The sequence below is a fragment of the Filicampus tigris genome, chromosome 3, assembly GCF_054856515.1.
Source record: "Filicampus tigris isolate MCC_2025a chromosome 3, RoL_Ftig_1.0, whole genome shotgun sequence".
In the NCBI taxonomy this organism is placed as follows: Eukaryota; Metazoa; Chordata; class Actinopteri; order Syngnathiformes; family Syngnathidae; genus Filicampus; species Filicampus tigris.
The window spans coordinates 12347591-12375203 of NC_141219.1; the positions used below are offsets into that span (position 1 = coordinate 12347591).

General features: G+C 39.4%; 1 protein-coding gene and 1 long non-coding RNA gene across 3 annotated transcripts in view; one reads left to right on the forward strand and one right to left on the reverse strand.

Annotated features, from left to right (window-relative positions):
* The window catches only part of LOC147149930 (uncharacterized), a 408789-nt gene that overhangs the window by 263926 nt on the left and 117250 nt on the right, over nt 1-27613 (forward strand). The gene's annotated exons all lie outside the window — the stretch shown is intronic.
* Nucleotides 5713-26760, reverse strand: syt9a (synaptotagmin IXa). Its single transcript, XM_086026693.1, has 7 exons — nt 26294-26760; nt 17666-18164; nt 16812-17367; nt 13033-13153; nt 12767-12938; nt 12479-12608; nt 5713-7687 (listed from the first exon to the last, which is right to left on the reverse strand). Exons 1-7 carry the CDS (start codon nt 26439-26441, stop codon nt 7619-7621), a joined length of 1695 nt encoding a protein of 564 aa, XP_085882819.1. The 5' UTR covers nt 26442-26760; the 3' UTR covers nt 5713-7618.

Sequence of the window (27613 nt, forward strand, 5' to 3'; positions counted from 1 at the left end):
CTTCAGTTTGTCGTTTTATTTGAATGTGCCATGTGTGGAGACAGGAGGATTGTGCTCAGGGAGAGAAACGTTCAGGCCCACCCTGATTTTTCCAGTCCCACCCATTAGCCACGTTCAGGCTCCGGCCCTGCTGCACCGTCTCATTTGTGACAAACAAGTTGCCACGTAGCTAATCAGCTCTTTTTATTACAGCTAATCAGTATAATTTTGCTTATCTGGAGGGTAAGCTCATGTGGAAATAACACTTGATTTACAATTAGAAAAATGCCTGCAATTTTGGAATCAGCATGCCAATTTTAGCTTTAATTAGCATGAAATTCTAATACAGCACTTTTTTTTTCTATTTTTTCCCCAGTGTAAAATATAGAAAAAAAATCAATTAAAGAAATATCCAATAGTGACAGTCCTAGTTTAATGCATACACAACAAGCATGGTGGTGGTAGCATCATTGTTTATAGGGTCTTCGTCAAGGTGGAAGGAATTATGAAGAGTTCTGAATACTAGTCAGTTTTCAAACAATAGTTTTCTAACATCGTCAGACTTCTCCTAAAAATCAAAAGAACAAAGCACACAAGAACATCTAGAATTTGGGGGAAATGTATTTAGAGGCACTATAAAATAGTGCGCACCATTTACAGTATGAGAGTGTGCACACTTTTGCAACCAAAATCGTTTATTTTTTTCTTCCCCTTTTGAAAACATTACAAAATTGCATTTGACTTGTACAGGTTATAAGTCACATTAAAGATAGAAACACTTTTGAAATGATTTCTCTGCCAAAACCCAAAACTAGGCATTTAAACAGGGGTGTGTAGACTTTTTTTTTATAGCCACTGTATGTACAATCATTGGACGAATGTCAACTACTTTTAAAAAGTCTTGTGCTTTACAATGATCCAGTACAGATACAGACTATTAGATTGTTATCACTATTAATATTACAGATCATGATTTGAAACGTGTTAATGTGATGAACCAGCCGTGCCACATAAAAAAAAAAAAAAAAAAAAAAACAGTTTCTGTAGATTAAAAGCAGCAGTCATTACGTTTGCAGTGAAACCTGTGAGTTCAAATGGGAGAATTAGAAGACGATTATAACTGCGAAGGAAGGAAACCAGGACATGGGAAGAACCGCAAGTGGAATTGTTTGATCTCTACATCTGTGATTTATCAACACTGACTACTGACTACATCAACGGGTGTACATTTATCTTTAACAAACATTGTCTCTCCTCTTTTATGTTCATCATGTGAAGGGAAACATCTCAAAGACATTTTCTTCAAACTCCATCACTTCTCGTTAGGTTAACTAGTAAAGAAGTGCTGGTTGTGATAGGATAAAAGTATTTATGAGCTATAATTTCAAATTCATTCTTATTCAGGCTTTCTCCTTATGTCCTGGCAATTATGCAATTCATTTGTCTCAACAGAGCTTGAAACCCGTATCTCCCGGTTGTGAGGCCGATGTTTAAACCACTATTACATTCTGCTGTCCTTTATTTATACACTGCCTATTAAACATTCATTCATTCATTCATTATCTATACCGCTTCTCCTCACAAGGGCCGCGGGCGTGCTGGAGCCTATCCCAGCTATCTTCAGGCAGTATGCAGGGGACACCCTAAATTGGTTGCCAGCCAATCGCAGGGCACACAGAGACAAACAAACATCCGCACTCACAATCACACCTAGGGGCAATTTAGAGTGTCCAATCAACTTACCATGCATGTTTTTGGAATGTGGGAGGAAACCGGAGCACCCGGAGAAAACCCACGCAGGCACGGGGAGAACATGCCATCCGCACACAGGGGGGCCGGGGCCGGGATCGAACCCATGACCTCTGAACTGTGAGGCGGACGTGCTAACCAGTCGACCAACGTGCCGCCTCTCATATTAAACATTTTGTACAAAATTGCACCTCTAAAGCCACAGAGGGAAACATTTGAGGGCAGCAAATCTTGAGACACTTCAGCTCAGTGAACATCTAAAGGAGTAAAATCTCCACAAGTGCACTGGAGAACTAATTCTTAACTTTATCTGAGTTGGCTGAGGTCGCGATCAACCACTGGCACGAAAAATGTTTTTTTTATCTACCGCCTCAAGGGTGATGGCTTCCTTTGTACATGATATATACTGTATATATGTTTGTTTGTTTTTTTCCACGACATAATGGCATTGTTGGCAGGATCTGAAAATGTTTTGCCTTTTCTTTGGCTTTGTGTGGCACCAAAGATGGGAATCATTGATGGAAAATATGACTTATATGATTTATGTCAGTTAAAATATAAGCAGGGGATGAATATGAAGACATCGGAATACTGTTGAAATATCTTTCAGAACTGTGATATTTCCATGGAGGAAGTAAAAGAGGCTATAGACAAAGCAAAATTAAATACAACTTCCGGACTTGAAGGTATTCCAAATGAGATCCAAAAGTCATGAAAACTTTTAGATGTTCTTTTGCATCTCTTCAAAAATGCTTTGAGTATAATTTAATTCCATCTGTATGTTTAAAATATATGATTAAGCCAATCCCAAAGTCATCAAAAATGACCTGAGAATACCTTTCAATTAGAGAGGGATTAGTCTACTCAGTACCATCTACGAACTTTACTCTTCTGTATTAAATAATAGGCTTATAAGCTATGTTGAAAGGGGGCAATATGATGTTGATGAACAAAATGGGTTTCGAAAAGGTTGAGCTTGTACTGACCATATACATTCTCTAATATCTATTATAAGTACTCGGCTTGAAGGGAAAACCCATATTTGTATCTTTTGTTGATTTTGATTTTCAAAAGGCATTTGATTGGGTAAACATGGATTTGCTTGCCATTAAACTAATGGAAGGAAGATTAACCAAGCAATTCAGACATTTTATAGAAATCCAATGGATTGTGTTGAAATTAATGATATGTATACTGATTGGTTTGAGACACCGTTTGGAGTTAAGCAAGGAGATGTACTTTCCCCAACCCTGTTTGCTTTATTTTTGAATTATTTAGCTTTAGAGATAAAGGAAGCCAATTTAGGTTTATGGCTGAATGTCTTTAATGTGAGTGAGCATGTTATTGTATGCAGATGATATAATTTTGGGGGGCTGAATCTTTATTTGCTCTAAAGAATGTTAAATATATTACACGCATTGTGCCATAAATGGAGACTTGCCATAAACCAGAACAAAACACAAATAATGCATTTCAGGAAACGGATATATGAAAATAAGCTGCCAGTTAATTTGCCTGAGAATATGTTCATGAATATGAATATTTAGGCTTTTTTTCTTGACGAATTTATGAGTTTCAACTTTGGAACAGGAGCCCAAGCTTCTTCTTAAGTTTGAAGACGACATAACCCTGATATGCTCTATTGGTCAGATAAGGAAAAGATTAAATGGCATTTTGATTTTTGATGTTTTTACAATCACACATTTTATATCAAATGCCTGGAAAAGAAGACTGTTTTTGACATAAATTGCTGCTCCTACTGTTGTTGTTCTTGGTCCTGGTGTCAGGTTATCCTGATTATTTGGTGTCTTATAAGACCCTGCGGGCTGGGCGTTCGATTGCATGCATGACACAATAATTAAAAAAAAAATGTCACTGCCTATGTCAATATGATGACCACAGAACCGGAAATGAAACGGAATGGAAGAGGTCAGTAAGCAGACATGTAGCATATTGTCGCTGTCCTGTGAAAAACACGTATGTCCATTTTTTTCATTTTTCTTATTTTCCACGTTAATGCGATGTCTGTAACGCAGAAACATCACTCACATAAAAATAAGAAAAATGAAAGAAATGGACAGAAGTGTTTTTCACGGGACAGCGATGATATGTATTAATAGTTTTCACATTTGACAGGCCATGCTGACTTCTCTGCCACTGCAGTGTGTTTGACTAACTGTAAATGTCAGACAGATAATTATAACACCAAAAGAGATGTTCTGTAAAGAAACACTCTCACCTCTGTTCACTTCGTCTTCTGTTAAAGCAGACGGGTGTCATATGCAGCACCCACTAATGAGAAGTTCACAAACAACCAACACACCACCTGTGGTGGGAAAAAAAAAAAAAAATCGTCCAACCCTATTTCTTTGCTTACTGTTCTGCACGTTATCCCCTTTGAAAACGCAAGCAAAGTTGCAATCAGAAGCGGGAATTTGTGGAGAGGTCAAGCTCATGGTTATTAACAAGCTCGTGCGGACGCATAAAGGCCACACTTGTCCACGGCATAAAGACACCCTTGACTTTCATATGAGGGATGTACATTATTCATGTAGAAATCTGACGCACTAAAGCAGCTATCGAAAGATACCTTCACAGAGATATGGCTGTGATAATTAAAATCAATGCGAGCCAAAGATGAAAAAGCTCGGTTTTTAATTGAACTCGGATTTGCATTCACTGGCCACAACATTAGGTGCACCTGCACAATTTTTAAAGGTAGAAGTCTTGATATCATGAGCATTAACATATCATATCTTTAAAATAAGGACGGTTGTCAAGTTACAATTGTGATTTCATCCCATTACATTAAAGTGGGAGTTAACCCAAACATATTTTTTTCCAATAATATGTTCTATGCAAGCCCACTAGTTGAAACAAAGCGTTCTGATAAATATTGTGATTGTGGAATAAGAGTTAATCCAACCGTTTTTAGGCATCTCTGGGGGCAGCCATTTTGTCACTTCTGTCAACTGAAATGACATCACAACTACCCAGGGCTCAGGCAATGACCAATCACAGCTCCTGGGTAGTTGTGATGCCATTTTCAGTCGACAGAAGTGACAAAATGGCCTCCTCCAGAGATGGCTAAAAACCGATATCATTGCTTAACTCATATTCCACAAACACAATGTTAATCAGAATGCCCTTTCAACTAGTAGTCCTGCTGGGAACATATTCTTGAAAAAAACATGTTTGGGTTGACCTCTTCTTTAAGACATTTTCCTCATAATTTTACTTGCTTTTCCAGAAATGTGTCATTTCTGAATTAATTCTGAAATTAAGTTTATATGTCCCAGTGTGATCCCAACACTGTACACCAAGTAACATTGCTCAAGAGTTATTCATTTAATGGTATGAAGTGAGGGCGTAATCCGCAGTGTTGTATGAGAGTTTCTGATATCATATTTGCTATAATCGAATTTCACTACAACGTAGTTCTGCACCACAGCCACAGTTAATAAAGTATCTTAAATATACAGTCTGTGAATATAACATGTTCAGAGAATATGACAAGCTTCATTCTAGCATCAGTCGTGCTGTACTCTAAGGTTATTGTTAACTTTAACAGTGACATGTCAACTCCCTCTTGCATGCATTTCCCAACTCGTACTTTTCAAAGGATAGCTTTTGTATTTCTTATTCTTTTGTCTCATCACAATCCCTTGTCTAGTTGATATTTTACAGTGTAAATATTTTAATTTGCATGAGTGCTTCAGTACTCAGTATGCTGTAAAAAAAGTATCCTTTACCCTATAGTTTTTTTTTTTTTTTTTAATTATGGTCAGTGAAAGTTTTTTTGACCTCATCAAACAAATAGAAAATGTCCCTCGCAGTATTAAGAGTCAATATTTGTTTATATGGCATTTTACTGTAGTGAAACAAGTATCACTATATGTTTGCTCATTTCCAACCCTCATGAGTCACGAAGACTAAGTGTAAACGTATGATGTGTGTGAACAAATATAAATGAAAGCCATCTGATTGCAATTACAATGCTTTACTGTAATCGCTCTCCGTTAAACAGGTAAAACAGAACAGCACTAGCCTAAAAATGACATCCACATAGGCACAGTAGAAAGACGTGGCAATCTCAAAACGATAAAAGAACATTTGTTTGGCCACATGTCTAGGAACTGGAAGAAAAAAAAAAGAATGTGTTAATGTTCAAATATGCAGTCAACCTTGAACTGATTACAATGGAAAAAAATCTGCTATTATTTTCCAGACCAACAACGGCATCACCTTCAACCATTTCATGTTTGCATGCAAAAGAGAACAAGTCCTCCATAAGCCAGTCATTTTAGAGTTGAACAACATCTTGACAAATGATGAATAACACATTTAATATCGTCCATTGTGCCAGGGCTGAAATCCATCTGATGGCACACTGCAAGAGATAGCCTTATGAGTCAGTTTGTATTCTGTGATGTGTTTCCACGTTTTAGATAAATCGTTCACTGTATGCATACTGTATATACACACACACAATGTTTGAAATATGTTTTGTTCTTTGCGGAGCAGTTTTGCGAATCAATGACTTCATTTGAGGAGAAACTTTCTAATTATGAGGAGTTTTTTTTTTTCTTCTTCTTTTTAATCCCAGGGATTTGAAGCAAACCTCGATCTCCGACTGGCATGTTGCTCCACTTTAGCGTGTGCGCGTCCAACCCACCGAAGCTTTTGGAGACTGACTAGGCAGTTGATTCTCAGTTTTGCAATACATTCGATGTGTTTTGATGCAGTACAAAATGCCTCACAAGCTGCAATGTGAAACCGCTTTTCGAGCCTGGATATAGCCTGTGTATGCCTGTGTGTGTATACATATATGACCAATCATGACTCAGCTTCAGAAAGCAGGTGATTGTGATTGGAAGTTACCTGAGCCTGATCAACTGTGATGTCATTTTTAGCCGACAGAAAGTGGCAAAATGGCCGCCTCCTGAGATGGGAAACGGGTGCATTTTGTTGTACAAGTCATGTTCCACAAAGGCAATATTGACCCAAATGCTGTGTTTAGACTAGTGCGACTGCATAGAACATATTCTTGTGAATAATTTGTGGGGGTTGACTTGAGGTTTAATGAAGATTTATGCTTGTAATACCACATTTTTTCCTCTAAAAAGGATAATAACTTCATATTGATTTGTTCATCTTGAATCATTGTTTTTCTTTCAGTGTGGGCCTAATACGCCTCAGTATATTTGACAGATATTCAAATCTGCTCTGAAGGTAAAACAAGGACACGAGTTTCAAGGAATGAAAAAAAAAATGTCAATATCTATATATATTTTTTTTACATTTTAATAGAGAACAATTATGCTGGTAAAATTGGATTCACGATGGCTGTATTTGACTTTATCATATTCATTGACAATATTTAGTATTTTTATTCTTCATTGACAAACACTCTCTTGAGAAATCAACTTCCACTACACAGCAACAAACACATAATAGGCCCAAATTAGAGGGAAACAAACAAACAAGCAAACAAACAAACAAACAGACCAGGGGAGATATCTCAACAAGCAAGACCTCATGCACCAATCACCACCAAATGAAAGAGGAGAAAGGCAGTTTGACTGGTTGTAAAGAACATTGTGCAATTACAGATTCACCTCAGATAAAGACAAATAACTAGACAATGTAAAAACTGGGACTCATGTAAACCCAAGAAGACAGACATCAAATTTCTTTATAAAAAAAAAAAAAAGAAAAGAAAATCCGTCAATGCGATCATTCAACATGCAACTGATCCAGTTGTGTCTCTCCATCCTCAAATAACTTAGATGGCTGCACCATTCTTTTCATTGTGCGTGTGCAGTAATCCACAGCAGCCCAAGGCTGAGCCGAGGGCCTGTCGAGATGTTACGTAAAATGTTATTCTGGGTTATGGAGAGGGAGGTGCCTTCAGAGAGTTACAGGAACCTCCCTGGCTACTACCTGTGGTCCCCTGGTACTGCAAAAAAGCACAGTATGAAAACATTAATAGTATAAGTGTTGTGATATTCAAAGGCAAACATAGTGACTCCCCAAAGATAACACTTGACTTTAAATAAAGCAGACTCTGAATAAAACTCCCAACCAAGGTGGTACCACTCATACTTTTTTAAATGCATTTGGATTATTATCAAATATTGTGTTTTAAACAGTACTTTAGCTCTGAAAATGTTCTGACATTTTTTTTCTTACATAGATATATTATTATTATTATATTTTGGAAGATGATTGTATTGCTGAACATGTGCTGTATGATCCATGTAAATATACAGAAAAAAACAATTGTGGCCACATTTGTGATTGTTGACAACTACCGTATGCATTTGTTTTGTACCTATATTTACATCTTGAGATGCTTCTTTCAAAAAGCGTAGTCAACAAACTGAAGAAACAAGAAGCAAGGTTTTAAATTGCGCGTCAATAATTGAAAAGGCATTTTTACAAAGTGTTTTATTGAGAAGATTTTGTTAAGTGCAAGTATCAATGACTTTCAGAAAAATGTGCAATTCATGTTTTAATGCTGGTATTTTGAATACTATAGGTGCTCCTAGGCAGTGCTGTAGGGTCGAGTCTGTTTACATTCATGAGACATTCAGCATTTAGCTGTTTTCCACTTATATTTTAGCTCAAAAGTAACTTGTGTGTCCCAGTGATCTTGGTGTTCTATGCCGTTGTTGGGCTCAGCTTGTTAGCATGTGGCGTTATCAAAAGAGCTAACCTGCTATGGTAAGACTTGAAGGTTACTGGAACAAGAGGTTTTCCATAACTGTATCGTGAGAAAAAGTTGGATTAGACTGAAGGTGCCTGTTACAAATAAGCAACAATCAGAATTTGGCCACCACAAGTATTAGCAAAGGTTGTAAATTAGAGCAGCAAACTTGAAGTAGCTGGCTATTGTCTCAAGCCAATCATTTTAATAAATATGTGGCCTTGTTGAAACTGATAGGACAGAATTTGTCAAATATTTTGTTGTGTTGTGCCCTTAAGTGTGTGTTGTGCCCCCTGCTCTTGTACTGGCCATGTTCAGTACTGTGATGGCATTTAGTACAGTATGCATGTAAAAGTGTTAAAACATTAATTAATGGTGAGGAATGTGATGGTTCTCCTTCTTAACCTGGCACTTTTAATGCCATCATAATTGAACAAGATCACAGAGTTCCCTCATTTGCTAGGCCACCGTTGAGGTCAACAAAATTGAAGGATCCGTACTGCTACCTGCTGGTTATTTGCTGTATTAACGCAAACCGACCTTCCATCCACTTGGATGGGGAGGCCTTTGAAATGTTGAGATGGTACTGTATATTTCCATTTTTCCTTCTCTTTATATTTAATCCAAAGAAAGTGTGACTATTCCAGAAAAGTGCGTTGCACATCACCTTTTTTTCTATTAAACAGCCATATAACCTGACCAGAGGAAGTTGATGTAGTTCCAGTGGAAGAAAATCCATCTCTTCTCGCCTTAGGCCAAAATCATGACAAGGCATTGTCTTCCCCTTTCCCTCTCATTAGTTTCCCACTGTGCTATTTAAAATAAGAATGCTGATAACGATTTAAAATGACATAACTGGTACAAGTCACAAGGAAAGCAGGGAGCCTTTTGATCAGGACAAAACATGAGAAGCTATTAATGATGTTGAGAGCATGGTCTCAACTAGTTTCACTGAGCTCCCTTCATTAGCTCAAACACCCTTTAGCTTGTCTCCTCCCCTGTTTGGTCTTCTTGTCTTACCATGTTTGCTTGTTCGACACAGGTTTTTTGTTAGCTGGTTTAGTTGCTTGTTTCAAGTTCAGCTATAATTAATTCCATTTTTTATTGAATGACTGGTATGGGACCAACATTCAAACTAATGCTGTTATAGGAGTGAGTCTTCTTCACTTTCATTTTTTTTCTTTTGATTTTACTGCTCATTTTGCTGTACATTTTCTTGAAAGAACCACATGCCATCTCTCAAGGACTTAAGCTCAATCGAATACAGTAAGTGTCTCTTTCAGATACGTGAGGTATAGTGCTTTTTTCAACCATGGTACTTGCTGGCCTGAAATATCACACTACACGTGGACAAAATTGTTGGTACCACTCTATTTAAAAAAAAAAAAAGTGAAAATAAATCCCCCAAAATCTGAAATTGATTTTTAATTATAGTCCAACAGAATTATTCCACCCCCCCCCCAAAAAAAAAAAAAAAATAATAATAATAATGCAACGTGCCTTGACAAAAATGATGGTACCTCTTGGAAATAATTTGACCATAGTGACATGCTCAACCAAGGTGTGTACTCAATTTATCATTACTGGTGTCTTTATTGTTCCTAATATTAAATTAAATAAATATGTATTGAAACGGAATATGAAAAGTATACAATAATATATTCAAGTTATTTAAACGAATGTATTGCTCCAGGGTGGCACGGTGGAGCACTGGTTAGCACATCCGCCTCCCAGTACACAGGTGCAGGGTTTGATTCCAGGCTCTGGCCTTCCTGTGTGGAGTTTGCACATTTTCCTCTTCCCCATGTGGGCTTTCTCCAGGTACACTGCTTTTGACCCACATTCCAAAAACATGCATGGTAGGTTAATTGAACACTCTAAATTGTCCCTAGGTACGATTGTGTGTGAATGTTTGTTTGTCTGCGTGTGCCCTGCAGCGCCTTGTGACTTAGTAGCGTACTTTTGTACTTTTGTCAGCTGTCTAAAATGTATGCCTTCCATTTTTGTGAAATCCAGCAAAAGCATCAATTGACATTACTCTGGTGCCATCCATATTGCACTCACAGCTCCGAAGTGGGTGTATATGCATTATGTCTTTCTTCACAATGATATGATGTGACATACCAAGCATTATTTTAGAGTCTTTGGGCCATAGTTTTTTGGGGCACTTTCAGCTCAGTCCCAATACCTCTGAGAAATTTGTTGAGTTGAAAGTTCTAGTTAAGAAATAAAGTGCATGCCTGCTTTTTCTGTACTTGGGTCCACTTGCCACCATTCACAATGACAATAGAATCTGACCAGCAGTGTACCCTTTCTCATTAAGCAAGTTAATGAGGTGATGAATTCTCTAAATGCCCTCTTTTCTTTCTGACAAAAGACTTCCACGATTTTGCAGATAATTAATTCAAAGGCATGGGCTCTCAAATTAAAGCCAAGCCTGGCAGAGAAAGCTATTTTTCTCGCTCCACTTCAAACTGTCTCCCCAGAGCCAAAACACTTGAACCTGTTTTCCCTGAGGTTAGACTCCAAAATACGTCCACGGAGCCCAGGCTCCAATTTGTTTTACTTGGACATTTTCTGCACATTGCCAATGTGGACTCACTGGCCACTTCATTAGGTGCACCAACAAAATAATGAATACGGGTTGGCCCTTATTCATTCAAAATCTACCTTTACAAAGACTGAAAGTCTCCGTACCGTTTGTACCGTATTTTAAGGACTATAAGCCACAACCTTTTCTCGACTTTTTGAAAGCTGCGGCTTTTAATGTGATGTTTATTTATTCATTTTTACTGACCAGCTTCAATTCGTCAATAGATTTACCCATAGTCTCGTCACATCTGACCAGTGAAATTACCAATCAAACATGTTTGAAATAGATACAAGTTTAAAATAAAATGTATTTTTGTGATGTCTTTCCTTGCAAATATCCCATGTTTATATGGCTAAGTTTGGCTTTGGTGGCATTTAATCAGGTGCATTTTATCATCCAGAAATGACGGTGTTTCTTTATCATTAATCCCAGACTTGGAAATTTAAACAGGAAGGCCAATTAACAATCATATACAATACATAACTGTTAGATAAATACCTCATTGACAGTGTCAATCAAAACTGACAATTTATAGTACACATTTAGGCATGATTTTTGGTACTCGCCAATTGAAGAAAGGAAAAAAAAAAAAAAAAAAAAAAAAAAAACAATTTCCACATCAAGGACCATTGTGAGTTTTTCGTGAAACTGACCAAAGCAATAGTAGATCTGTGCAATATTGCTGAAAATTAACGAACGGCGGTTGGGCACTTTTGTGGGCCAATGAAATCATTTGACAATACAAACGAATGAAACTGTCCTTGACAAAATTGATGGTATACCCTAAACTGAACGTGCTGTTGCACAACCTTTTCAATCAAAAAAATATTGTTAACTGTCACTGAGACCTGTTCATCTATCAACAGCTATTTTGGTTGTCTCCTGCTCTCCTTCTGTTTTGAAGGATGCCTTCTTGAGACTGCACGTCTCCGCTTCCTCTACAGATGTTCAACAGGATCCAGATCAGGGCTCGTTGAAAGACACTTCAGTACCTGTATAACAGTGTTTTGTTGTTAGCCATTATAGGGTGTTTGCCGCAAGATTGTTATGGGTTAATGTCATTCATTCTTACACTGCAGCATATTGTGTCTTGACAGTTTACAGAGAGCTGCGCTGTGGTTTTATGAATGATGTCCTTTGTGATAATGGGTTTACCTCCCAAGTTTCTGTACACGTTTTGAGGCGTAATTCTCCCAAATGTTTTGGTAAGGTTGTACACCTTTTGTACCTTTTTGTACAGAATTGTGATGTTCTATAGTACCGCAAACACAATATTAATCAGAATTCTATGTTTCAACTAGTGGGCCTGCATAGAACATATTCTTGAGAAAAATATGTTTGGCTTGACTTTCCGTTTCAGTATTCGACAAATGGCAGAACATTGAAAATGTCAATCCTCCTACCTGTACAAGGGACACATAACAGACACATCTTATTAAAGTCATCACCTCCACAAGAGGATGCCAGTGGGCGACAGGTTTGCGGGGGTACGTGAGCATTTCACTCCAGTGGTCCCGACCGAGGTTGTCTGCATCGTTGCCAACCCGACACACACCAATGACCTCATTATGACCGACTCTGTGCACACAGGAGGAAAGACAAGGCATATTTTATGGTCAACAACTGCATTGCAGTACATAACGTCGAATATGACTAACAAGGAAAGCAGGTTAACGTGTTGTGCGATAGCCAAAGCAGTCGAAACCAGAGTGAGAATTGATGGAGGCATTTCTTACCGGTCATAATCCATCACTGCAATTAACAGGCTGATCTGCTCTATGTTCTCAGGGATAACATCAAAAACAATGGCCTCATTATAGACTGGGTTCAAAGTGTTCCTTTTTGTGGAGGTCTTTCGCTTCTTTAGTCTGCGACCGTCACACATGAGAGAAACCTTCACGTATGGATCTGGAGGGTGGGCGGGTAAAAGAAAACAGGCCATAATTAAACAGATTCAGGACACAAGTCAAGGCTTGGGACTCAGAGTTAGACTTCTAATTACCAGATGCACCCGTAATGTCCATGGCCTTCAGGTTGCGAGCCTTTATCATTGTTATGGTCAGTCTTCCAGCAGTTGGTAAGTAACACAGAGAAAACATTAGATCACCCAGGTCCACATTGTCCTAAAAGAAGACAAATCAAATTTAATCACTCATAGGATGAATATTGAATACAGGAAAATGGTCATTACTTTGTCACTACTGTTGTATGGCATGGGTTAAGTGTGTCGGGCAATGGCTCGGAATGTGCTTTAATTAAGGCGTGTTCATGCTTCTGCACAGATTGAGACTTACAGTCTGCTTGAATGGAGAAAGGCAGAAGCCCACTTATCACTTGCTCTTAAAATAACTCTGTAAGAAGAGGTAGGAAGCAGCTCACAAAAAATGTGTGGTGAAAAACTGTCGTCTGATTTGGTTTGAACTGATTCACATAACCATTGTTGTTACGAGACCGAACATTTCTGAGGTGGAATTTCACCTGTGCAAGTGGGCATTTCAAGGAGCTACACACTTGGCAGTTGAGTAATGCATGGCCAGATGTTTGAGTCTCAGCCAAAGCATTGCTGTGGTTAATCACATGGGCACGCTACCTGCTTAAATGGACGAGGCAAAAAGGACTGTATCTTCTCCGTTAAGATGCAAAATCAAGTGGGAAGAGAAGGCACTTGCAGTATTGCTAGTGCTGATGACTACTGCAGGAGCAGCTAATGTTATTTAATAAGCTTTAATTATTCATGGCCCTTTATTAAATAACTCCACTGAATTATTGCAGCACATTAAAAGACCTGTTTAAACATTATTGTATGTATAAAATCTATATCAGCATCTTTCATTGTACTATTATCTCTTTTTCATCATCAGTGTGACCTTTGTTCATAGATTATGAGGTTTGACATGAAGTTACGGAGGGCTGCGTTTAGTAACATGCCCTATAGATGTTTGAATGACTGAAGATTGTACAGATAGGTCCAAAAGTATACATAACATAGCCAAATTTGGAGTTAATGATTTTTATTTGTTAAATGAGCAGTTGGAAATAATTGCTTTCACCATCACAAGAAATCCATCAACATACTTTAAGAAGTTGTGTTAATGAATAATATTTAAAATGTCATGGTCTGTGCAAAACAAAGCAGTTTAATTTTGTTGTATTTTGTATTCGCAGTTTTTTTGTGGGGGAGGGGTATACATTTGCACGTTATTATTTCATACTGTTTTACCGATACACCTGAAATGTCATAATAAAATGGATAAAATGCCATTCATGCATTTATCGTTTGACTAAAATTGTGCTTTAGTGTAAGTTTTCTCCAATCGTGTTGCAATAACAAATTGTAAAATGTGGCAATGAAACACATGGTCAGTGTCACAGGAAATGTTGAAGCAGCAATTACCCTCTACTTTCACTCCATTCAACTGAATACGCAAAAACTGCTGATGGCTGCAACCTGTTCCGTTGCTGAGATGACCTGTATTTACAAAAATTGTTGGCTTTTGCGACAAAGCAAACTGTGCACAGTGTGCAACAGGCTGTGCTGTGTGTGTGCTGGAGATATGCTCTCAGCAGTGATAAAGAAAACAGATCAACATATGATTAGTGAGCACCAGACTACTAGTAATTTTCTACTGATGCATCATGCATGCCATTCTATTGTAGCGCTGATTAACAATCAATATGGGGGAAATGGCAGCACCCATTATAAGCAACCATCATTTCAGATTTTGCACAGAAATCAATATTGCAAAATATAATACCCACTCAAGTCTTTGTGATGCACTGACAGAACAACATCTCAGTCAATTTTTTTTTTCCCCCAATCGGTCGGAGCTTATATCATTGATGCTCCAATGAACAAAAGCCAATAGGTTAATATAAATCAAATACGGGATATGAGATTCCACCAGGGGGAAAGGTCAGCCGCCATCACAAAGTCATATTAGAGAATTGAAGATGACAAATGTAGCTGACACTGACACCCATCTGTGCTCGCGCTATAATTATTCACTCTTACGCCGCTTCTCTGTGAGTAAACACAAATGCATGCATCGTACTTTCATGTGTTGTCTGGAGAAAGCACAAAGTTGACAGTGTGCAGATTATGTTTAGAGGCACTAATAAAGAAACAGTATTCTTAGAGGTCAGCTGTAATGGTAGAGGAAATGGGATTCAGATGAATATGAGGCCAGGAAATCAACTGTTTTACTCGTAAAACTTGATATCAGCATCAACATCCAAATACAGTATGTAAGCAAATGTGACTAAAATTGCCTTCAGCACACCCTCCGTTTTGGATGGTTCGGAAAAGAGTGCGGTTGAGGGGGAAAACCCTACTAGGATCATTGCACCAACTGCTTACTGATATTGTTTTGGCCCAATTAAGCAGGCCAAAATATTTGACTGGCACTTCCGAACCAGCAACAGCTCCCTGTGTAAATATAAAATGCATTCAATGGCTTTTTGAGAAGTTATGCTCAGCCATTGTATTGTAGTGTGATTGCTTTTGCTAAAGGTTGTAATTCCAACAAATGAGATCTTGCAATTACACGGGGCAGCTTTTACTCCTTTTTCTTCCAGTGAGACAAAGCACAAGAAGGTTTAAGCAGTTGCTAATGACTTCTTTACAGAGCAGCATTGCTTCCTCTGGTCCTTGTGTGGCTAGTCTTATTCTTCAGAGATTTAATTGTTTGAGGAAACCAATCCCTCAGTAGTGGACATTTTATTCTTACTGAAAAATGAATGCATAAAAATAGACCGTAATTGATTTAAATACTGGCCTATTTGTTCATGTTTGTAATGTTTCGTGATGTAGTTTTTTATCGACACTGGCAGAGAGATTTTCATTGAACAATTAAAAAAAAGAAGATATAGAGATATAGATATAAGATATTTCCACCCTCTCGCGTACCTAAATAAGGTGATCAAAATATTAGAAAGCCCTCTCAATGTGATGTTGTGCATATCTATACCAACACAAATAATAAACACTGTTCAATCAATACCTCTCTGAGTGTCAATACAAATACAGTATTGCAAGCACATGGGAGTCTATTACAAGCTTGTTAAAGTGACTGCTGTCATTGCTGGGATGGAGAATTCTCAGGCCAAATGTGATTTATCAGATACAAATGACAGACAATGACACGTAAATCTTCACTGCTTCAATCATAAACAGAAAAAATAAACTCCAGGCGAGGAAGAAATAACATTAGAAGCTTAAGTGCTTCTGCATCTATCCAAAGCCACCTCTAAATTGCTCCTCTTAGTTTGCAGCTGAGAGCTGCAAAATTAGTCAATTTTTAATTTGAACATCAGTGCTTCATTCGTTTGGTATCACAGACTGATTATCTGCAGTAATCAATGAAAAATTGACTTACTTTTTAGAGGTAGTTTTCTCTCTTTTCTCTCAGTCCCTTTTAATTTGACGACATATAGATTATTCAATGTTTCAGGTTTTACATTCAGACTAGTTGTCCGACGCCCGATTTCTAAGTCCAACTGTCATTAAGGTTCATAGTTTGCCACAACCTTGTTCAAGTTCGAACTTGAGCTCCTGGACACAGGACTTCAAAATCTAGATCTTGTCACAATAATTTCTCATTCAAGATTATTTTTCATGTCTGCAATTATTGGTGATTTTCCTGAGTAGTGTCAGTAGATTGCACTGTATCTAAAAGACTGATTTTGTGGCTGGAAAGATCATGAATTGAAGTTTTTTAGATCTCAATGTAAAAGGGAGTTGGAATTTCTAAAGCCGCTTCATATTTTTAAAGGGTTACTCACCGTGGAGACGTACTTGATTTCCCGGCAGAGTTTTGTCTCCCGTGGGAAATCTGCCAGATCCAGGAAGTTGTCCACAACCACTTGACCAATAATGTCATGTCGTGAAAATCGGTCGAAGTCGTAGATGCTGAAGTGCAGCTTGCGTGTGGGAAGCTCTGAGTAGGCCACAGGAAACAAGAAAACCTCATCAAACACAGGGTTTAGTGTCTTGCGGTGCACCTTGGTCTGATGCTTGGTCATCCGATCAGGCAGCAGGTAGATCTTAACGTAGGGGTCAGAGGTTCCCGAGAAATCCTTGGCTGGGAGGTCCTCTGCTTTGTGGATCTTAACAATCAACTGCTCCAGGTCACAGTCAAACTTGAGGATGAAGTGGAGGCACCCACATCCTCCGCCTCTGTGACTTCCGTCATCTCCTTCTAGAGAACGTTGTTTGTAGAGCTCAGGTTTGAGGCGCCCCAGGCCCAGTCCCATTCCTGTGAGCGAGTCCTGCCTTTGGAACTGGGCTACATTGAAGTCGGGGTTTGACAGGTTCATATGCCGGCGTATCGAACCCTGTCTGTGGGCAAAGAATATCAACAGTAGATATCATTAGAGTGAAGGCAAAGTATAGGACTAATTTGCCAAGACTGAACATTCCTAATTTAGATACTCGCCGGATTGCGCACGCTCATAAATAGTCATTCCCACCTCCTACTGAACACATGTTTGAATTTTGTCATTAAGATTCACACTTCATTCTTTCACCTAGATTTTTCCTGTATCCTATGATTTTTATAATAAAACATAGCTTATTGAGAACTAGTGACACAAGTGTTACAAATAAAAATTACACAGTATCTGCTAAAATAACTGACCCAATTTCTGACATGGAGTGCCCGGAGGGTGAGGGTTCTGTAGTCTGTCTCTGAATGCGAGGGTTGGTATGAACCCCGTTTTCACGGCTTTTTTCTTGGGCGTCTAGTGGAATATCTGGGGACGTGTGACTAATCTTCATGGCTGCCTCCGGTGGGGCAAGGGCGACAGGAGGGGGGGATACAGGAGTTACTGGAGCCTCCACAGATACAACCGATGCCATTGGCGTTGGCTCCTTGGCGATGGAGCAGTGGGACGACTCACGGCGGGTGTGGGTCGGGGGGTCCACGGCCGTGTAAACTGGCTGCCTCGGCACAGGCTGTGAGGGCAAAGGGCTCATGGCTGGGTTGAGGTGCCCCCCGTGGGGCTCCTTGGTCGTGGGGGACAGACCACGCTCCCGCCATGGTATCCAGCAGAGCTTCCAGGACACAAAGAGGGAGACCCCAAATAGAGCCAAGCCACAGGCTGTTACGACCAGTGACAGCAGACTCACCGACACATCTGTTCAAGACAAAGAGCAGTGACGGGAATTTAAACAAAAGGTGACTATTTGTGTTTTTATGCAATACTCTTGTACAATGGCGGTTCTGCATTAGGAGCATGGGTCAGTGTCCCACCAGATGCAGGGGTGTTCTTTTTCAGTGCCCTTAGTGCTTGTGTTTTTGACTTCCTTTCTTGTTCGTGAGTGACTGATATACACTGTTACTTTTTTCATCGGCCTAGTGAGGATTTATGATTGAGTTTTGCGGACAGAGCCTTCGCCACATTATGTAATATGAGGAATCCTGCAGATCATTGTTGTTTGTGATAGTTTGCTAATATGTTTCCATTGATAACTTGTTTGTGCATTGCAAGATATTAATTTTAAAAGCAAGATGAAGTTAATATGCTCTGTTACTCTCAATACTTTTCCAAACAACGAATGACTTGTCATCTTCACAGCATGTATCAATACAAAAGAAAAAAAAAAATCAAAAACTTATACAAAAACACAAATGGCAGTAAAACACTATCATTCATGTTGAGATACACTAACATTTACCTAAAGTAAACCAGACACTTACCAGTAATGTTTTTAAAACAGTGTTTCATCTTTGTTTATTTTAGACAGCATGACATTGTTTAATGGTGGACTTGTTTGCACCAACAGGGGGTGTGCTAGTCCCCATGCAGCAAGATGAAATGCGAACAAATATTCATCAAAGGTTTTCTGAATCATTTCTTCTCTTAAATGTCTTGTGTGGGATGAATAAAATATGTCAAAAGAAATTGCTGAATCATAATAGTCTGAAACACAAGCTGTCACATACAATAATTGTATGTTATCTGCATAAGTGTGATTGTAATTTCAAAATGAAAATCTCTGTTGCATCAAGACACAAGTGCTACGGTTTATTCCTGCGCATAAAACCACTTTTTGTTCAGCTTTTAAAGAAAACTTCTAATTAGCATCTGTCTTTGTAAAATAACATATAATTCTAGTTGGCATAGAATGATGGTTGCTATGTCTTAGCACCACCTTTTATGTTCACTGGCAGGCAAAATATAGTCACAAGACATGAAATTAGCACATATATCATGCTGTAACATAAATGATGTGAATCCGCCATTAACACCTCCACTGTCTGTGATAATGTGATGTGGTATTCTTTGGATATTGAGCTTTATTGAGCTTTCAAATCCATTATGGTGGTGTATAAAGGCAAAATCATATGGTACCTCTGGACCTAGAGTAACATAATATATATGCAGTATTATATAGGTAGCTTGCTTTCCATTGTGTGGTCATTCCTTTATTAATACTCTTTCTATGGCTGTTCAAAGATTGTGTCCGCTCTCGCTGGGACTCACAAGCATTGCTATTTAATTATTATTGGATGAAATAAATAAGGCTCTTAATATTGTTTTATTACAATTTTAATCTGCATGTGCAGGACTCAACTGTTGCCCGGCAACAACTGTTGAGAAGCAGCAGGGAAAACTAGCTTGGGTATATGTGAAGATGATTGCTATTTGTTTCTAATGATTGGGAAAAGCAGGCTGGCAATTGTTAGCGATCGTGATGAAGTGGCAACTGACCCTCCCATCTCCCATCTCATGCTCACACATATTCTCCTGTCCAGTTTTTGTAATAAAAGCAGTCTGCTGTATCATTCTGACAATACCTATTATTGGCTTGTTTCGCCTCGTTCTGTGGGAGGGCAGTGAGGCGCAGACTTGAACTCAGGTAGTGTCTTGACTCTGCTGCATGCTATTGGTCATTAAAGCCGGTATAGTTTATAGAGTTACAGTTTTGGAGCAGATTTGTATGGGGTTTTCAAGAGGCCACTTTTAAAGAACAATTCATCAAAATGACTGAAGTTCACCAAATCATAGTGAACAAAGTGGTGAAATCCACTTTCACTGGTAGAATAATGAGGCATTCACCAACTTATTGTACACTGTTTGGCACAAAGTGTCAAAGTAGCAGCAGCCTTTTGACCAGTCATGCTGATAAAGATATCCATTACCATAATAATGAGCCACATTTCAGTCATTTGTCTGTCATGAATACACGTCTGTCAAGTCCAAACTATCCTAATTTGGACCAATGTCAAATGGTAAATCTTAGTGGAAACGTCTTACTTTTGTCCCTCATATTTATGTCTTTCTCGCAAAGAGATTTGGGATAATTAGGGAAGCTATACACCACCCCCGCGCCCCCCCCCCCCCCCCCCAAAAAGGAATGAAACAGTGAGGCCAATTACTTTATTTTTGCTGTAGACTGAAAACATGTGGGCTTGACATCAAAAGGTTAAAATGAAGATTGGATCAAGATAGTATAAGCTTAATAGATAGCACATTTTGTTTTTTCTATGAGCAAAGTATTAGAACATGTGACTGCCAAGTGTGTTTTATTGCCCATTATTACTAACGAGACAAAGGTTAACCTTACTTAGTGATGGAAAGGCTGAGGTTTGGGGAAAGAGGATCTATCTGCTCATAAAACAAAAGAACTACGGTAATACATGTTATATAGGTACAGGTAATGTTATTGCTTACGCTGGCTAACTAACCAAAATTCATTCTCAAAACAACAAATGTGTTCATAAGATGCAAGCAGTGGAACTTTTTTGACTGGTCAGGGCAGCCACCAGACTTACTGTAAACGCTAATGCGCATGCAATTTACCTGTTAAGTCGAAACTCATGGGACTAACCTTGGGAACTAACAATTGAACCAGGCTGTGGCGAAAGCCCGGGAAAGCATCCCAAAAGAAGAATGCAAACATTTGCCATATGTCAGTGGGTCACACGCTTGATACTGTACTGCAAGCAAAGGATCTGCATATATGTATTAAGTCACACTGTCTGCTCCAATACTTATCTTCTCCTACACATTCGGTCTTCTGTTACATATAATGCTATTTTGCAAGAGATCAGGATCTACAGTGTATAGCTTGACATAAAACCTGAAATCTTGTCAACCACTCAAACCATCCCATGTGGATGAAATTATCCACTTTCACGTATTTGGTCCAAAAAATCTTTATTTTATGAGAGATCATGTATTTTTGTTAATCTATCGATGCAAACTGACGTAAAGTGACAGGCACCATAAAATGCTGCTTCACTGGGTGGCCTATGAGACAATGCACCTGTGGATCCACTTGTTACCTTTCACACAACATAATGGTAGCTTTGGGCTCTGTTTTTGTAGACGGCACATGCGGAAATCCTGGTATATCCTTATTTTTGTGTAGGCGCACTGAACGCTGTGCCTGTTTGCCAGTTTGGCAGAACTGCTTTGCACCATACTGGGGGTAGTGGTGCAACAAGAGTGAGTTCTTTGACATGTGTCCGGTGCATCTGACAATTTGGTGGCAGAAAGTATGTCTAACCATATGTCTGTTGGACCACGTCTAAGTCTAATGCGATTTTGGTAAATTTGATCGGGGCGCAGACAGACAGATTCTGAGCCTCGCAGACAAGTGCATGGATGTCATTGTATAACAGTGGGCATCATACCCTCTGAATAAAATATATTAATTGAATGCATTATTATTATTTTTATTATTATTATACTTGATCCGGTTAGGGACGAGTAGATGGATGAAAACCCACTTCAGTCCTTGCTTAGTCCGTCCTTTTTAAAAGACTTCTCATCCTCCATCCATCCGTCCCCATAATGGGCATCCATCCGGGACGGACAGACGGACCGTTCCGTCCCTGGGACGGAATTCCCAGCTCTGTTTATTTGTAGAAAATAAAAAATAAAAATGTGTATTTAAAACGATTAAATTTGTTCAGAACACCCTCTCCTGCCTTACCCTTGATAGACACAGATATACACTAGACAGCGTTAAATCATTAGCATGTAGATTGAATTAAGAGTATAAGATTGGGCTTCAGCATGATAGCATTGCATAAGGTCATTTGCAGAGCTGGGCATGGGCCCTCCGTCCCCAGTTTCCGTCCTGCATATTCAATCAACCCACATGGTCCAAGTCGGTCGGAGTCAGCCAACTGGCTTCGAGAATTTACTTTACCGATACCGCGTCACATATAAGGAAACGATAAAAAATAAAAGGGTCCAACAGACGCAATGACGTGTCCCATATTCTTTTTATTTCACTGCTGACAACACTGCACGTGTGTCTGTCTCAGTTGTTTTTGTTTGATATTTTTTCTTTGTTCGGAGGCGCGTCTGCTCGTGCGGCACCTGCGTGTGACGTAAAGATTACGTAATCGACGCCAATTGGCTGCCGCCGGCGAAGGACAGGCCGGGACCACGTGGGTCTATTGAATATTCAGGACGGAAACCGGGGACAGAGGGCCGATGCCCAGCTCTGGTAATTTGAGCCTACTAAATCACAACGGCTAGTGCGAACAAGACTTGTGTGTGGGCACCGTCAGAAGGCTTCACACACTATCTGACAAAGAGTCCTTTCTGCACTCAGAGATCCTGTGAATACGACCAGAATATGAGAGGTTTGGAAGCGGAATGTAGACAAATGCAGAGACCTGCCATGTGAAGATAACGTCATGTGGGCAGAGAGCGGCATGAGAAAAATCTATCGGCATCTGGAAGGATTCAGAGACTGTATAACAACAAAGAGAGTGAAACAATTTTAGAGCATGGGGCCCTCAAAGATGCAAGAGTGTAGGAGGCAACCGAGTGCTGAAAAGGCAATCTGAGAACGCCTCCCTCTTGAGATCTTATTTGTCTGAAGATTCCCTCAGTGTGATATGTGTCCATGTTTGCCTCTATAAAAACCCACAAAGAGAACAAAACTGGACATGTGGGTCATGGTATACTATAAAGTAATGCGTAGCTGCAGTTCAGATTCTTCACTCACCTAAGGTAACATCATCCATGCTACTCCTATGAATCGAGCATCATCCTCCTGTTTGGTTTTCTTGACGTCAAGACTTTAAACCTTGTGAGGCCTCTAGGTAGGCGACAACCACTGGGGTGTAATCTCACAAATCAACTTTGATTATCTTTGAATAATCACAGCTGACTCATAAGCATTATTAATCAGACTTATTCCACTCCCAATTGCAGTTCACTAATTAAATTGAGCATTTTTCAGCTTAAAGCATCCACACAACTTGCCTTCTAACATCTTAATGCTCGCGCACATTGCAAAACACCATAGATGGGTTTAACAAATATAATTAATAGTCACAGTCTCTCACACAAACATTTTTTTGATGTGAAAAGCTACATTTTATTCACAACAGTTCAGTTACTTTCATGCTAATAATTTGAGCTTTCGCGACGCCTCAGAAATCTGAAATTCTTTTCTTCTATGAAATACCAAGAACAATGAAAATGTGCTTTTCATGGCCAAATAATGGGAGGTAGATTTAACATGACATACACTTTGATCGTCACGTTAATGTGAAAAACACGATCATTACAAACTGCTTCTTGTGGTTGCATTTCCAAAAGTCTGACACATATTTTAGGTGCTAACACATTGTTGTGTCACGGTGAGCTCCTCCAAAAGTAATCATATGCTGCCGTCTGTTGGACATAGTTATTATTATTTTATTTATTTATTTTTACTTTCCCGGATTAATCAAACCATAGTTGGCCAAGGCCTTTCACCGCCCATTCCATAAAAAAAATAATAAAAAAAACATAGTTGACAGCAATATATGTTGACAGCACTTAAAGACTTTAGCAACACTGTGTAACTTTAAATTGTCGTTGATTATGGCAGGGCCATGTGGACAAAAGCGGTAGTGTTTTGAGTGAAGTCAACCATGTTGCAGCGGCACAGCACATAGTGTACTGTGGTGAAATTCCGAGCTCTCGCTCGCCTGCAGTTGGACTGAATTGCATTTCTGTTTCTAGTGGCTGTGTTTACGATGAATGGTGATGATGCAGTGAATCTAATTGTGTCTAAACAACAGAGCTGGGCACTTGACCCTTTTTTGCCGGTCCGTCCTCCGTCAGCGACCTGACGGAACTGCATTGCTTGAATACCAATCATGCACTATTTACACGAATATACAGTTCAGTCTCTCATGGAAAGTATTACTATGCATTCATTTATTCACATTGTATTGTTTCATCTACTCATACATCTATGCACATTGCACAGGGATTTTGTTTTACTGAGTTACAGCAAGCATCGCGCTCTGACTTGATTTGCAATCACTGTAGTCAACTCAACAAAAAGGACAGGAATCTCGTTTTTCTCTCAAACTATTACATGATCATGAGAGACTATTGCCATGTACACAAAATGACACGATAATATCACATATAGGGTTTCACCCAGTGTAATATAAGCCTGGCAGAGTTTGGTCGTGGCCCCGCCTCTGAGGAAGCGGCTTTAGACGTCTTGTGATGATGAATGAGCTGTGCATTTCCTGTTTAACTGTGATTTTAACTTCGCTGCTGGTTATGATCATCGTGCGGATTTAATCGACACTGGATTACAGTACAAAGTGACAAGTTCGAGCGATTTTTTTACTGCACATCCTGGATGAGATTCCAGGACGTGCGTGTATTGTTGTCTGATCTGGCAGCCACCATAGACACACTGGAGGCAAAGCAAACAAAGTAAACTTTATTTCACACTTGCGAACCTGGTGCGGATAATTGGTTCGGAAAATGGATGGATGGGTGGATAGCAAATGCTATGCCACTGCACTGTGTCGTTACTGACATACTTAATAATTTTTGGAGTTCAAACGGCCACGGCTTGTTGAAGCGCAATATTTTAATCACCTGTTTCATTTGGCCACTGAAAATGTTTTCACATGAAATTGACCATTAGCACTAATGTAAATACTGTACACTTGTATGCTATGTGGTCGGATGTGTGGACCGCTGTGGCAACACACTGACGGAAATGAAATATCGATTATGACGCCGGTCGGCTTCTCAACAACCAGGCTAAGCAAGTTTTCTGGGGGAAGCATTGCAGTATTACTGGTCTTTCTAAAGCAGTTTCCTATATAGTTTACTCAAACTGTGTGTTTGCGGTTTGCAATCATCACATTGTTTTTTCTTTATACAGTACTCTTGAGTTTGTTGCGTGGCTGATCGTGTCAGCGTGGAATAGCGAACTATCAAGTTAATGGCTATTTATTGCTAGCACGTAAATTTCCTATAGCTAACCAGAGCTGGGCATTTTACAAAAAAATTACCCTTGTCCGGCCGGACCAAATAGTAATCGCCTATAGGCCAGTCCGACTGTCCTTTTAACAGGCTTCCGGCAGCATTTCCGACTACCAACTTCGACAAACTAACTTCGCCAGGCCCCGGCGCGAGATCGACAAATGAGAGCGTGGGTGGATTTATCATCATCACGGCATCACCCGGCATATCCGTTATTGTATCTCACCCGTCTCGTCCGCGCTAATCAATGTACGGCATTTTTAACAACGTTCTGTTCGGAAACTCATAAAGTTATTCAAATGTTCTGTTAACTTAATCAGTCGAGCCTACTGATACTGTACAGATATCCAGCCATCCATAATGAATTCATACTTGAATAATGTCCAATAATTTAAACCAAATGATGAGAAACAGACTTGTTGAAAATGTGCACTTACACTGCATGCTCCCTGCCTTCACTCTCCCTGCCTCCATTCTCCACACACACGCACACACACGCAGCTTGGGTGCTCGAAACGTGCCATTCATTTTCCCACGTGACTGAATGTGTGAGCCTATGTTGAGAAAATTCGCACCTCTTTTTTTTTCCTTTGCAACACGTTTTAGCAAGTTCAATGAAGTCCAGTGATAAACCCATTTTGATTACACAAACACACACAAATCTGAATCCAACTTTTATAGAACACCTCAAGTGCGGCTTTCCTGCAAGCGGCACCATGTAGGCAGGAAAATGCACTGTGATCTTAAAACATGTCACCCTTCTGTGCGCAGCATGGACTAATAAGATTATGATTATCCCCTTATAATACAATGAAAATTCAAAGCAATACTGAGAAATGACCCTATTACATGTAATATGCAACAGAAAAATGAATGCATTGAAATAATGTGTGGAGAAATATTGCTGACGGAAACGGACACTTAATTAACTCAGGTTTAAAATGTACACATTTAAAGAAGTCGCATTTTATTTCAATTCATTTGATAGCGTTAATGGAGCTGATCCTCACCTGAGTCCGTGTAGCGTGGCCTGGCCAAATCGCGGAAATAGTAAATGAAATCCAGGCAGTTTTCACTCTGCACTTCCCCTTTGGAACAAAGATCTGAGAGGAGTTCAAGTGCCTTTCGACAAATCTCGTCATCTCTGTCTCCAGGCATTTCCCAACAGCATCCTTAAATCATGGAGGCTCTCTCAGGCACCACCACCACCACCACAGTGGACCGCTCGCCTCACACTCTGCTTTTCCACGCAGACCAGTCGAGCACTCATCTGGCGGCACGCCTACCCACGCTATGGAGGATCACAAATGTAACCCCCGCACTAAAAATGAAAGTGCGCCAAACAGCGATTGGCGTGTCCCGTGTGTGCAATAAACGCATCTCGTATGTGACGTTCACTCATTTGTGGCCGTCACTCTACGCCGCACACTGGAAAGCCACCGGTTGAATTCACGCATTGACACTGCGGCGTGGCGCTCTGTTCACGGTGCTGGAACGTGCGCGCGCCTCCGCGGGCTAACCGTGTGGTGCGTTCATACGTTCGGGAAAGTAGAGCAGTGTGTCAATATGCTTCCACGATGATATGACATAACATTATATTAGGATGATTTGGGATTTTTTGGGTTGTACTTTGTACACGCTCATTCATTGGGTTCATTTGCATATTTGGCCTATACAGTTGCCTACATCTAAAACATGCGGTAAAATATGTGACCCAATATTAGGGCCGCCTGTCTATAGGGGATCGTACTGCAAGCCTATTGCACAATGCAACAGCCTTCAATTATCAGTCATCACATTTATTTACCTCGTATTCTTTCCAGGGTCAGAGGGAGCTGAAGCCTATCCAAGATGACTTCACCCTGAACTAGGGTTATAATAGTGTAACACATGATTTCGTTGCCGAATTATATTTTTATTTTTTTTTATTTTCATGAATACTTTCAGGACACCCGAAAACATTAGGTAGCAATCTTAACAGCAAAAATAATTATATAGATAGAAACTTGCTTAACAACATACACTGTAAAATCCCATTAGTTATCATTACTTTAAAAAAGCATGAAGAAAGAAAAACGAGTTAATTTTAGTTGTACTAACTCAAACTTTCTTTGTAGAGTACACTTAAAAATGAGTTTGAGCAACTAAAACAATCAAGTAGAGTAGTAAAGACTACTCGAAGTACTATTTTAATCTACTAAATGATTGCATGTTAAATTTACTCTATTCTGTTCATATAACATACTTATCTAAGTTTCACTAACTTGTATTTATTTCACTTGACTAAGGTATATGTTTAGTTGGAAAAAAACATGCAAACTTGACTTCAG